Here is a 13,982-nt window from a genome sequence, read left to right as displayed (position 1 = left end):
CGAGTCGCAGGCTCGAATGGCGATATAAACGTGTGAGAGAGAGAGAGCATCCAGGATAAAAAGAAAACATATAAAAGTATAGAACACAAACGAAGAAGAAAAAAAAATCGAATCCACAAATGACAAGCGAAAGTGGCGGGCGTTCCCTTTTCTTTTGTTGTTCTCATTTTTATTTTTATTTATTCTCTCTTTGTCCCCCGTGTTGAAGGCGCGGCAACACAGCGGAGGGGCCACACCGTTGGAATCGATTGCTCACCCTGCGAGAAGAAGAGCCCCCCTCCCCCAGGAAGCGAGTGGACAGAGAGACAGGCAAACGTACAGCGAAGAGGAGAGTGGGTGAGAGGGAGAGAAGGGTCGAGAGATTGACAGGTGGATGGTGCAGAAAAGAGGCACACGTACGGTGCGCCCGGCTACCAAAGCAAACAACCAAGCGACCCCCTCAAAAAGAGAGGATCGCCGTGCCCAGGAGTCCCGCAGCACATCCCCACTCACTCACCCATACACCCCCCCCCCACACAAAAAATGTATATAAAAAGAAAATAAAAAAAGTACAGAAAAAAAAAACAAAGAAGATGCCAAAGAATAAATTAAGCAAACAACAGCGACACAACGCCAACCCCTCCCGCCCCCCACAGGGAACCAAGTCGACTCCCCCATTTTTTCATTGTGGTGGAGGAAGAGGCGAGTGAGTGAGTGGGTGGGTAGGGGGGGGGGGAGAGGGGGGGGACTGGGAAGGCGAGCACGAAGGGAGGAAAGGAGGCGTCAAACAGCACCAGCAATACAGAAAAGGAAGAAAAGCAACAGACGCACGCAAGCACAGAAAGGATACTGACAAATCACACGCACGCGCACACATGTGCGTCCGTAAGGACGTGCGTGCAAGTGGCGCACAAGATGAATCTTTCTATAACACTGGCGGTGGAGGATTTGTCTCCAGCCATTGTGTGTGTGTGTGTGTGTGTGTGCATGTAGGTATGTGCATGGCAGTGAGGAAGGGAAAAAGGGAAAACACTCGTGGTGCATGTGTTCTACAGCATTGCTCCGCTTCCATTTTTTCTTTTCCTCTTCGTATATATGGACACCATGAATACGCTAGTACACCCACTGCACGAAGGAAAGGGACGAACGGAAACAAGAGCCCACACTCACACTGTCTCCTGGACACCGAGGAGGGAAGAACGAGAGAGGGAAAAAATAGGGCGATATGGCCTAACACAAAAAGTGTCATGCAATTCGAAAATTTGAATCACTCCGAGTCCCACAGACAGACCAGAGTACGCCACCTCACATCGCGAAAGTGATGTTAGGCGGCGACATCATCATTGCACTGAATATCTTCTTCGATCACGCTTGTGGACTCCTCAGCCCCGTCCCAGAAGAGCCTGCATTGGCCAGATTCGGCCATGGTCGAGGCCACACTGATCGCCTCTTCCACTTCTTCGGTTTCCTCAAGAGGGCCGAGCACGTTGGTGCCGATATGGTGGCTGTTCTGCGGTACCACCGTCATCCACAAACGTGCTGGCTGGGAGCGAAGGAAGTTGCCAGGGCTGCTCATGGAGTGTCCTGGCGACATGTACGTGGCTCCACTCACTGCTGTGGCGATATCTGAATTTCCTGTCCCCTCGGTGTGAAGCGCTGTGGCGCAGATAGACGTCTGGGTCGTGCAGGATGCACCGCACTTGTAAGCATGCGCAATGAAGTGGGCGTGCGACTTGTGCTGCAAGCTGCAGGTGCTGTGAGAGAGAGTGTAAGGAGGGGAGAAGGACACGCTGCCGTCGACCAAGGTGGTGAGACTGTAACACTCATCGGCGATATTCGTGTCTGTGACGAGGGAGAGTGATAGCTGACGTGCATCCCTGGGGGAACCAAACTTGACCTCTGACTCTTTCACATCGGCTGCCGAGTCAACAGTTGGTAACGGATCCACGGAAAAAAGTCGAAAAAGAGGAGCGCTCGTTGTGGGTGAGGTGCATGACCGCTTTGATGGTGAGGTGGATAAGTACGGAGTGTGCAAGGCGGGTGTCTTAGCACACATGTCACGCTGAAGGGCGCCACTTTTGAGCAGCCCAAGAGCAGCCGCAGTAAGTTTTGGTACCTTCACTGTTGCAGCAGCAGCATCCTTGCGCACAGAGACAACCCTGGCCGCCCCGCGAGGCGGCGAATGCTTCAAGGAAGGCATTCCAAGTGTGTGTGTGTGTGTGTGTCAATATTTCCTGCACTGACTACTGTGAGAATAGAGAGCGAGCGAGAGAGAGAGAAGGAACGAGAAGACGACAAGTATCGAGTCAAAGGGCTTCCCTCCTGTTTTCCAACATGTCATGGGCAGTGCCGCCAAACGCGTTGGGAGTCGCCGGGGTAGGGGGAGGCAGCGGATCTTTGGTGCGCTGATCTTGTAGAGTCGCTCGTAATCTTTTCGATGACTTCGATACGAGTGCAGGGTCCAGTCCCTTCCCCTCCCTATCGCGGCTCAGCCGATGACCGACCCATGAGGAGGACGGGCCGGAGTGAAACTGAGGGAAGCTCGCAGACGAGGTAGTCCAACTACTGAACAGCCTCCTTAGCATAAGCAAGAGAAACGAATGCGGCCACACACCCGACATCGATACACGCCTAAGCCGCCGCTGGAGGCCAGCCGAGCGAATAAATGGCGGAGGCCCTCTGCCAGAAGGCGCGAGCACTTTTGCAGTGGGAAGGAAGGGGGGGGGGCAGAAAACAAGAAAGCCGTCGAACGTCGAGACTGGCATGCGAGGAGGGGGAAGGGCCCTGTAAAGACGAGAGGGCCGTTCATGTGTGCGCGTGACTCCCCCCTCCCCCACGCTGAAGAGTGGCAAATTTCGTTCTCTGGGTACCACTCTGACAGGGCCAACAGTTTTGTTTTCCCTCAGCGGGAGTTCAGCTGATCGTACTGCCCAGCCGCAGGGGGGGGAGAGAGAAGCAAGACTCGCCATCGTTTACCGCTCCTGGATACACCGACACCGTAGCAGGCGTGGCTATGCGTGGGAAGGTGTGGGGCAGAGGGAGGCGGGTGTGAGACGACGCGTGTGCGCCAGGGTCTCTGTGTGCGTGTGGGGAGGGAGGAGCCCCCAAAGAGGAATCGGAAACAAAGAGAGCGGAGGCGATCGCGATGGGTGCACTAGGCACTGAACGAAAAGGGAAGATAGACGGAGTGCGCACGTCTGTGTCAGGCACGGCGACGGCAGTGATAGTGGTGGTGGCAGCTCACACACGTGTGCATGTGCGTCTCTCTGTCAAAGCTCTGTTCTTTCCCGTCTGGTGTCCGTGTGACTCTCAACGCTCGACTCTGTGAGGAGGATATAATGCTTTGTTCCTGTGCTCTACAACTTCATCTTGGCCAGCTGCTCGTTACGGGCGCGGAACTCCTTCACCATGCGTTCTACCACCTCCGCCGCGGTCGGAATGTCCTTGCACGTCGACACAATTTGGCCAATCTCGAGCTCGCCGTTCTCCAAGTCACCTTCGAAGATCCCTCTCTTCGTGCGGCCCTTGCCACAGAACGCCTTCAGCTGCTCCTTGGTGGCGCCAGACTCAGAGAGGCGGCGGGCCTCCTTGCCGTAGTCGTTCAGTAGAAGACGAGTCGGCATGTATTGTTTCAGCGTTAGCCACGTCTCGGCCTCCCCTGCTACTGTGCATCTTTTCTTGAACTCCTCGGCTGCCGAGCTTTCTTGAGTGACCGCGAAGCGCGTGCCTACCTGGACGCCTTCCGCCCCAAGAGCCATAGCCGCTAGCATTGCCTCCCCACTCGCAATGCCACCCGCTGCGATCAGGGGTATCTCAGGCGCCAGTACCTTACGCACCTGTGGGATCAGCGTCATCGTGGTGATTTCCTCCCGTCCATTGTGGCCACCGGCCTCGAACCCTTCTGCCACGACGGCGTCAACCCCTGCCGCCTCGCACTTGAGGGCGAGTTTGCAGTTGGGCACGACGTGCGCCACCTTAATTCCGTGGCTTTGCAGCTTCTGAGTCCACAGCTTAGGGCTTCCAGCACTCGTGAACACGATCGGCACCTTCTCCTCGATAAGGAATTCTATGTGCCGCGACACGTCGTGGGTGAGAGAGAGGTTGACACCAAAGGGCTTCTTCGTGGCCTCCTTGCAGCGACGAACGTGGTGCTGAAAGACATCGAACATCATGGAACCGGCGCCGAGGAGACCGAGGTCGCCTGCGTTGCTCACGGCAGACGCCAGACGCCATCCACTGCACCACACCATGCCACCCTGCACAATGGGGTATTGCACGCCAAAGAGTGATATGACTCGGCTTGCCTGCATTGTCGCGATCGCACTTGACAACCGAGAAAGAACTGAAGCAGAGAGACACACACTTGGGAGTCGCGAAGCTGAGAGAGAGAGAGGGAGGGAGGGAGGGAGGGAGAGAAAGAGGGGCAGTGGTGGAAAGAGCTGAGCCAAGATGAAGGCGAGAAAGCAGAGAAGCATTCGATGCGAGAGCAGAGGGAACGAAAATCACGCCAACGCTGATGAAAGGACTGTGACCTGCTGATTTCTTGTAGGCGTCCCGTAGGTATGTGTGTGTGTGTGTGCCCTTCTTCTCCGAACTTAGTGAGCTTCACATCGAGAAAGGCAGCGGGCGTGTGGGTTTAACGCGCCCCAGAAAGGACAACAGAAAACTACACAACGCGTGCAGGCGTTCACCACTGAGAGTGACGAGACAAAGGGAAGGAGGGAGCTCAAGGGGGACGGGGAATCAAACACACACCCGCACACGGGGGTGGGGGGTGGGGGTGCTGCTGCTTAGCACAGGAGAATCCATTGTGATAAGAGAGTCTGTCAATCAGTCCGTCCATGATGACCAGCATTGAACCCCTGCCTGGGTCGGTGGGCAGACATACCGGGGTATCTCTTTTTCGCTGCTCGTATATGAATGCTTTGTTCTATGGAGTTGTTAGAGTGTGTTTTCCACTTGAGACGCGACCATTCGATGCCATACCACAGAAGTGTCGAGCCCCACTCTACCCCTTTCTCCAGGCTTGTAACAGGTCCACATCGCGTGGTGCAACGAAACGCTAGCCACACGCAGTGCAGTAATGCACCGACCCCGTCATCGGTGCAGGATCTCTGCCTCACACTCAGCCCATCCACTCGCTTCCCAGGTCGCCTCGCGGATGCACTCAGGCTCCCCACACCTGTCGGCAGCGAGGACCGAGTGGGGTGGATTTGAGCTATGGTGACACTCTGCCCATCATGTGGGTGATGCAAACACCGTCACTGCCTCGGGTCACTCCGACGCAGCGCCATCCAGGACATGACCACCGGCATCAGCAGCGATACGTTACTCTAACCTCCCCACGTCGTAGATGCGCTTGGTTCTCTCACTCTCGGAGGTGGCTCGGCATTGGCCGAGCGAGTGGTGGGAGGCTGCTCGACTTCCGCACAGAGAGTGGGGGAGGGGGTACGGAAGACTGATACAACGTACAGAGGTGTCGTCCCTCGTTATGGAGGAGGAGGCGATGGGGTAACCGATAAAAAGGAGAAGATATGAAGCGCTGCAGCAGAGATGATCCTTTTAACTCTCGCAGCTCGAACGCGTGGCAGCGGGGAGCAATACCACAATCGACAGCAGTAACTCGTCCATGGAGAGCGACATCATTCCTCATCTTCCAGGGCTCGTCCGGCATTACTCCAATGCATCGGCAGGCACCTGCTCTGTACGCGCGTGGACCTGTGCAACCGCGTGCCATAGGTTGAAAAGTGCCCAGGAGTCCACCCTAGAACTCCGAATCATCCACATCGGAGTCGTGAATTAGCGCTTCGTCGTCGCTACTGAAAGACTCACTGAAGCCCAGATCAGCGGCAGAGCCACCGCCTTCACCGTCGCCAAACTGCTTCCAGCGAGGAGCTACGCCGTTGCCCGGACCGCTGGTGCTGCCATCCTCTTCACTGCGCGCACGCTTCAATTCCCCCACCAGTAGCTCGCGCCTATTTCCTTCCAGCCATGTGATACTGCCACGTGCGCTTGCTTCCTCCGCCTGCACTTCACCACGGGCACTCTGTTCCTCTGCCGCCACGGCGTTGAGGCGCGCCGCGGCGGCACTTCTGTTCTCGTACTCATCATCATCTGCATGCTGGACACTAGGTTGAACCGGTGTTGTTGAAGCGTTGAACGGTACGCCGGGTGATGACAGGCTCTGACGCGTGCTGGACGACGTGGATGACTCCGTGGCAGGGGCGCCGACAACTGGCGCATTTTTCAGCTTCTGGGAAGTTGCCCGCGTGGGCGATACCGAAGGTGACGGCGGTGCTAGTGAGGCCCTCGTGGTGGCAGATGTCGTCGATGAGGTGCTGCTTTGCTGGGCCTTGTCAGAGGAGGTCGAGGGAGGCTTGGCCACCGCAGCGATGGCTGTCGGCTCTGGGGAGTTTACCTTCGGCGAAGAAGGCAAGGAAGTCGCCAGGTCAGCTGCCGAGGCGGAGACCGAGGGGATTGTGGCGACCAGGGCTGATGCTGTGACCACCCGGCTCTCCGGAGACTCCGAGCGGTGATCTGGCTGCTGAGCGGCTTGCCCTTTACCAGATTGCAGCGGGTACAGTGATGTCTGCGGCATCAGCGCAGATGGAGAGCTGCTGGGCTTCGCAAAGACGCGTTCTGGCGTCTCCGTCGCCGTAGTGACTGGCACAGGAGGCACGGTGGCAGGTGCGTGGGTATGGGGCTGGCGCGCGTTGTTGGAGAGAGCAGCAGCGAGCCATGCTGCATCCCACCGCTCCTGTTGCTGTACCACAGCATTTCGCTGCATCTCCTCTGCGCGGGTGAGAAGACCGTAAGGTTGCTGTGGGTCGACCGGAGCAGCTGCAGTGCGGGAGTGTTCCAGCGGTACAGCGGAGGAGTCGGTTCTGTCCTTTAGGTGGTCTGAAGCTGCCGCTTCTGCGGGGAGGGAGTAGTTGTTCTCACGCGAAATGAGGCGGAGCCGGTAGCGCAGACGACCGATTTCCTCCTCCTTCAGCTGCAACTCCGCCGCATGTTCAGCCTGCAGACGGCGGATGTCCTCTACACGCCGCCCCTCACGACTGCGAGCGCCGTCCAGTTCCATGAGCCGTGTCCCGCAGAGCTCTTCCCACTTGGCACACTGCAGCTGCAGCGCGCGCGTACTCTCCTTATATGAGTACAGCTCCTCATCACTCCGCTGCTTCGCCGCGTCGTAGTCCGCCAACTGCTTCATTGTGTCCCGCTGACGTCTCTCCAGCTCTGTACGCTGCTGGTGAACGGCCTCCCACGCCATCTTCAGTCGCTGCCGCTCCTGCTCAAGCTTGACGAGCACACTACGTTCCATCTCTGCCAGCTCCTCTGTTTTGTTCTGCACAAAGACGCGGTACCGTCCATCAGCCTCGTCACGTGCCTCTTGCAGTTTGACTCGCATGAAGTTGTTGTACTTCTGCTCGTACTCGCTTCGCAGCTGCGCGTGCATGTCGTTCTTGTACTGCTGCAGTCGACGCTCCACCTCGGAGCGGAGAAAGAAAGGTTGCTCCCCCGCGCCAGTGGTCCGCTTGAGCTGAGCAAAGGTAAGTGCATACTTGGCATCAACGGCGGCAAGGCGGCACTCAAGTGAATTGAGAGAGTTCGCCGCGCCGTCGGCGCTGTCGGCCGCTTCAGTCTGGGTGCTGCAGCTGTGCAGGTGTCGTGTCGCCTCCGCGGTGCTCGCGAGGCCCTGCCGCGCCACGCAGTCCTCTACAAGTCGCTGCAGCACACTCTTTGCAGAGCGGGACGGAGAGGGGGTGAGTATGTCGTCCTCGGGATTGGCAGTTGCACCAGTGCCGATTTGCCGGAAGAAGTGGGCAAGATACTGCTCCTCCTCCGACGGGGCGCCGCTCGCACTGAACGGTGGTACCTCGGCCTCCGTGCTGAAGATGGAGAGCGACATGGGGCGCCTCGTGCGACGCAGGTGATTCTCAACGAGGGCGTCGGCCAAGCCGCATGACCAGGTCTGCAGGGTTTGGTCTGTGCGACCCGAGACTACAGCAATGGCCGGAGTGCCAGGAAACCCGGTGGCGGAAGGCTTCCTGTCTTCCAGCCTGACCTGGCCTTCCCCTGGTGATGGTGGGACCGACTGCGACGCCCCGTGTACAAGCATCCTGGCCGTCTTGGGCTGTTGTAGCAACTCGGCGAGCACCATACCACGCAGCTGCGTTTTGAGCTCACGCAGAGCCCCTGTGGAGCGGAGGTGCTGCTGCATTGCGGTGCGGAGCTCACTGACGGAGAGCGTGCCCAGCTTGCCACCTCCGGGAGTGGCAGGTGTGGCGCCCTGCATTCCTTGCGCACGGGATGCGGCCGGCTCTCTGCTGGACGCAGACATGGCAGCAGTGGGCAGATGTATCGATACCCCCTTCTATGAGAGAGGGAGGGAGAGAGAGCACAAAGAACGGAAGACACGAAACAAAGACGGTCGCGTTGCTGCGTCTGTGCCCACGTGCATTCGTGAGGGGTAAGAACGCGCGTGCCTATTTTCTAATGGTAGCGAGTCAAGGAAGGGGGTTTGATGGCAGTGGTGATGATTCGAGCAAGACCGTCACCACGACGTAGGTGGCGTCGCGCGTACAGCCGCTCCCTCACGCACTCCTATATGTAGACCAAAGCGAGACAACGAAAAGGATGGGCTTCACTCGGCATCACGTGGGTGACACGACGCCACCGCACTGCGCTTTGTCCGCGAGTGAGCGTGTGCGAGTGTGCTGGTGGGCGTTTGGGGGGGGGGGGGGGAGGGGAGGGGAGAATGAGAAAGCGAGCGAGCGGTAGCACCGCTTTCTGTTTTCCTTCTTTCTTTGTTTACCGGGTGAGAGCGCAGAGTGGACAACAGGGCAGCGCAAGCGAGTGCATCTTTGACATAGAGGAAGAGACGGCAAGTGACGGGGAGGGGGTTGCCAAAAATGTGTGACAGGAAAAGAGGGACTTGCGCACTGTTGCGCCACGTACACTCGGTGGAAGACAGACACATGCATCGACACGTACAGAGGATGATTTTCTCTTCTTCTTTGTTTTAGGCCTGGGCTCATCACGCCACACACGCTGAGCGGGGAAGAGTAGAAAGCCAAGGAAAGGCACCATCGCTTCATTCCAGATTTCCCCCCTCCTCCTAAACTCTGTCAGCGTTCTCAGGTACGAAGTGAGCGCTCCAGAGAATGATCGACTCTTCGTTAATAAGCCGGGCGGGGGGCGGGGTAGAGGGCAGCCTGGAACGCCATGAACCGCCCTTACAGAGAAACAAAAGGGGTATCACCAAAGAGTGTCGCTGCAGGAGCAAATCCGAGTAGGCAGCCAGGGCTGCCTTGTCACCAGCAGCTACTGGGGCGCCATCTCTGCCGCGAAGTATGGCGAGTACCACAACCACTGCGCACACGTGATGTCCTCTGCTGAGCAAGATGATAGGCTGGTTATCGTGCTTGCCGCTGAGACTGCACCGCCTTCAAGGCGGTCAGAGAGCCCCAGCTGCTCCAACACTCGTTCCCACTGCGTCCACTGCTCCATCAGCAGCGGGTCAGCACGGTGTGCCTCGACAAGGTCACATTGTTTTGCTTCTAAAGCGGTGGGTGAATTTCCGGGGAGACGTGAGACCCACTTCTCGTGACGGTGAATCAGGAGAAGTCTCTCGGCTCGGTGGGCACACATTTTCTCCCAGATTCGCTGTGGGACGTACCGCAGTGCACTCCGCGCGAGCCACGCCGTGTCCACCGTGGCGCTGTTGTACACGTGCGCAAGCGCCTCCGAGAATGATGAGGCGCCTTCCTTCTGCTGTTGCTGTAGCTGCATTTGCACTCTTGCCTTGGTCGCAGCGTGTCCCACCACCGCACCGCCCCATTCCAGTCCAGCACGAAGAAACGCCTCGCTTTTCTTCAGTGCCGAGGCGACCGGCCCCGCTTTGCTGGCTGCGGAGAAAGGCGAGGCAGAAGCGGTGGTGGATAGAGGCAGGAAAGCCTGTGCAATTGTGAGGGCAAAGTCTGCGGCCTCCACCGTCGTGTCAAACGAGGCAGCACCGTACTCCTGCAGCAGCTGCTGCATCGAGCGAAGGTGCCCACGTGCTTCTGCTGAAGCGGACACCGACCTCGGACGCTTCTCACACCGCTCGCCGTAACGCAGCGACACCCCGTTGGCCCTGGCTGTAGCAGTGTTCTCCATCCCGCCCCACATGGCGTCCATCACCGCTGGTTGCTGCAGCAGGGAGCGTAGGTGGTGTGATGCAACATCGGCTGCTGCAATCACGTTCACGCCACTGCTGTGAACCCCAGAGGCCAAATTACCGCCACCAATAGAGCTCAGCGTAGAACTTCCGCCGCTCGCTGTCAAGACGCGTCTGGTAGACGACACCGCTAGCGTTCCCTCCAGCTCTGTCGAGGATGTTTTGGGGTCGAGGTAGCAGAGCTGCATGAGTCCCGTCACAAAGCGCTCGGTACGGCGCCACGCCGCGGCAGTCACCTTGGTCTCTTCGTCGTTCCCGTCCTTGCCGCTGGCAAGGAGAGCCGTTCTGACCACTGACGGCATCACGGCTGACGTCGAAGAACCAGCAGGGTGGCGAAGGGTGACGTCCCCGCTACTCCCCTGTGGGGTGCCGCGCAGTCGCAGCTGAAACTGGTGCCCTACAGCGGCCAGCAGAGAGTAGGGGAGGGCGAGAAGCTCGACAGATGGGTTGCTTGTCGCGGTGCTTGCCGCCAAGGCAGCGGGCAGCCACTCAAGAGGATAAAACTCATAGCCAACTTGATCCAGCAGCACCGCCGCTTCTGCGCTAAAGCGCACGGTACTGGCTGTTCCCCCCGTCACGCTGGGATCCGTGCGAAGCTGAAGGAGCCAGCTGGCACTGCTGCCGTCGTGGTAGGTGCGCCATGCTAAGTGTATCTTCAAGAACAATGGTGCAAGCATGCGCATCAGCTGCTGCACTTGGCTCGGCACACGCAGCTGAGTGTGTACAACGACAGCAGCAAGGAGAACTTCCCCCTGGTAGCGCGAGATAAGATGTTCGACACGCTCACGTGTCAGCGCGTAGGCGTGCGATGTGGGCCTCGCTCTCTTCTGGTGGTGAGGAGAGGCAACACCGCTGTTACTGTAGCCGTCTAGCTCCTCGCTGCTTTGATTACCAGCATCGTCCTCGCGTCCGTCTGCGCCATGCCTCGAAGGCGCCTGTGCTCTCAGCCGCACGACCATTGCATGTATACTCGTGGCAGTCGTTAGGATGCGCTCCGTTTCCTCTATTCGCAGTCCAGACACCCCAGCGCGCTGAAAGTATGCAACCAGTGCAGATGCCGCCTCAGCGTAGTAGGCGGGCATGTCAAACAGCAAAGGACTACCCCCACGATGCGCCACGTCATCATGGTCGGCATCTCTACCGTCGTCATCGTGCGGACGCATTGGAGGAAGTAGATCCAGGTTGCTCAGGAGACGCTCGTAGCTACCGGGAAGAATGTTGAGGAGGCGCTGCGGATACGTCTTTCGGGCGAGAGAGAGAAGAATGGTGTCCATGAGCATATGGCTGCTCCACCGCACCCTCAGAAACGATGCGGGCGTCGAGTCTGCTCGCGCGCCGACTGCCCCTGCGGAGACGCTGACCTTGTCGAGGCTTGACAAGTGCCGCAGTAGCGGAGACCACAACCACTCCATACCGAGCTGCTGGACGAGGGCAGGGAAAAACTCCTGTGCGATGGCATCCGCCTCCGGCAGCGCCACAGCACGGGTGGTTGCCACTGTCATCACCACTGGCGTCATGCTGGTGGCACCGCTTCCCTCTGCGCCTGACCTCTTCGGTGCGGGTGGCGGCTCAGGCCTGTTGGGCATATGCCGCGTGCCGTTCCCCAGAACAACTGTGAAGAGGAGCTCCTGCACGGCGTGCAGTACCTCCGCGGTGACCCCCACCTCTCCGCTGCCGCTGCCGGTGGGAGCTGTTTGCTGATAGTAGCTGCACTCCTCCGTTATGAGGGTGAGTAGCAGGGCAGCGCACTGAGGCACATGGGTAGCGGCACACAACGTCGTCGCCGTGCACGGCGGAAGCTGCTCTGGTAACGCGTTCAAAGCGAAGGTGAGGGCGCGGAGCTTGGCCACCGCGCCGGCGGTGCGCGCACGAGCCACGCACAGTGCATACTCCAGGATCCCAGCCACCACACCGCTCAGACGCACTCGAGCAAGGGCTGCAGCCGCAGTCTCGGTGACCCTGCTCGTGACTGACTCTACGGTGGCACCCTCCTCCGTGCTTTGGCCACTATGATCTCCGCTGATATAGCATTCCATGTTCGCGGCTACCGCAGCCTGTAGCCGGTGATCGCCTTGATGGGCGTAGGCAACAAGGAGCCGCGCTAGCGGACCAGGGGCCGACATGCCTGTGCTACACGCAGCAGCGGCGTACAGGCGTGCTTCGTACCACTGCCGTTGCTGCCGCGCCGCCGCTGCTGCCGACCGCTCCAGTGTCACCGCCGCCGCTGTCTGTGGAGGCAGAGCTTCGTAGTGAAAGATGGAACTTGTGCGGCGCTCTGGAGCCCCGAGCTTCGACTCGGTTGAAGCGGCCACCTTCGATGAGTGTATCCCGCTCGCTGCGGAGGCCGCGGCCGCGACGTGCTCAAGGTAGTCGTGAGCAAGTTCCGAGAAGAGGGCGTCGCATGCTGTCGTCTGTACTTCTTGCTTACCTTGCTGCTGCACCTCTGCAAGAAGAGTGGCCAGCTTACCTCCTCCACTGCTAGGTGTGGTAGAGAGAACCTCTGCTTGACGGAGAATGGTGAGGCTCAGCCTGTCGACCCAGCTCCGCTGCTCTTCAGATATCCAATGCTGAGACAGAGAGGATGTTGATCCAACGGCGTGGGCTCGCCACAACTGCCGAGCTGCGTGGCCAGCCTCCGTGTAACCCACCGCCTCCAACAACGCGAGGGTGTGAAGGGCACTCGCAGTCACCCGGACATCCGCCACTTTTGATGATATCGAGGAACGTGCCGTGACCCTTGACACTGTGTGCGGGGCAGGTTGCAATACGGGGAAGAAGGCCAGGTGCCACAGTGAACTTTTTATCATGCCTTGCAATAGTAGCGGAAGCGAGTGTGCCTGTTCGCCATCGGCGTCACTGGGAGCATTATGCGACGACATCGGTGCGCCACCCCACGTCCAACTTACTCAGGTCAGGAAAAAAAAGGAGATGCGTGTGAGAAAACGACAACGCCGGTTAGGGAGCTCGAGCGAGCTCCCGAGATGTGTGCCACCCTGAGAGCTAAGGCGTGCAGTGGCTTAATCGGAGCGACAGGTTGGAGAAGAACGAAAGGGCGCAGAGTCAAAAGTAAGTCGGGCCTAGTTGAGGGATGAGAACTTCGCGAGAGGCCCTGCGCGCTTACCAGAGAGAGGGAAAGGGGGTGAACTACGATTGGAAAACCACGGTGGTGTCAATGCACGGGATTCAGATGAGGGTGTCTCTTCGTAGATCGAAGAAAACCTCCCCCAGTGGGGAGACAGAGAAGGAAGAATGAGAACGCGTCGAGGCATCTCCGTGCCATAGCCCGCGAGGGTGTGCAAGGGAGAGAGCAAGCAGGCATGTGCAGCTCAATAGCTTATTGCCAGGGGTGGTGTGCCGGACTGCCGAGGCGCGAGAAAAGGGGGGAGGGCAAAGCTGGGTGAGAGCCACACAGCGATGAAGTTCTTGTCGACTTGATGAACAGTGAAAACGCAAGGCAGATCTACCCACACTCGCTCGGCATCTCGGCTTCCCCCACGTCCTCTTCAGCCGACTCGCACGGCATGGTTGCTGCCCCCCTCTCCCCCCTCCTCCTCCTCCGTTGAGTGGCACACAGGAGTGGCCTTTAGCCCTTTGATTTCATTTTTGCGGCTTGTTTGCAATACGTATACGGGGGCGTTAAAAAGCGTCTGCGGAGAGGGGAAAGAGGGTGGGGGGGGGAGTGGAGGTTCACTGTATTGCACTCTCTCTTCTGCTGCTGCTCCAACCTTTCTTCACTGTTCCTTTCCCTTCTTTCATTTCCCCAGAGGCACTCCTCATGCGTCTG

The 13,982-nt window shown here is 58.6% G+C and overlaps 3 protein-coding genes across 3 annotated transcripts; all 3 read right to left on the bottom strand.

The window, feature by feature from the left end:
* Positions 1 to 3,335: 3,335 nt before the first annotated feature.
* Positions 3,336 to 4,289, bottom strand: LBRM_20_0540 (putative enoyl-[acyl-carrier-protein] reductase; the record flags this gene model as incomplete). Its single annotated transcript, XM_001564291.1, has 1 exon — positions 3,336 to 4,289. One exon carries the CDS (start codon positions 4,287 to 4,289, stop codon positions 3,336 to 3,338), a length of 954 nt encoding a protein of 317 aa, XP_001564341.1.
* Positions 4,290 to 5,743: 1,454 nt separating this feature from the next.
* On the bottom strand, positions 5,744 to 8,320 carry LBRM_20_0530 (conserved hypothetical protein; the record flags this gene model as incomplete). The annotated part of the gene is made up of 1 exon (XM_001564290.2): positions 5,744 to 8,320. The coding sequence occupies one exon, from the start codon at positions 8,318 to 8,320 to the stop codon at positions 5,744 to 5,746; it is 2,577 nt and encodes an 858-aa protein (XP_001564340.2).
* A 983-nt stretch (positions 8,321 to 9,303) lies between these two features.
* Positions 9,304 to 13,077, bottom strand: LBRM_20_0520 (conserved hypothetical protein; the record flags this gene model as incomplete). Its single annotated transcript, XM_001564289.1, has 1 exon — positions 9,304 to 13,077. One exon carries the CDS (start codon positions 13,075 to 13,077, stop codon positions 9,304 to 9,306), a length of 3,774 nt encoding a protein of 1,257 aa, XP_001564339.1.
* Between the last annotated feature and the right edge of the window lie 905 nt (positions 13,078 to 13,982).

Source organism: Leishmania braziliensis, assembly GCF_000002845.2.
Source record: "Leishmania braziliensis MHOM/BR/75/M2904 contig, possible fusion of chromosomes 20 and 34".
Lineage (NCBI taxonomy): Eukaryota > Euglenozoa > Kinetoplastea > Trypanosomatida > Trypanosomatidae > Leishmania > Leishmania braziliensis.
The sequence above is the reverse complement of the archived record's forward strand: the minus strand, read 5'-3'. Positions and strand labels throughout refer to the sequence as shown.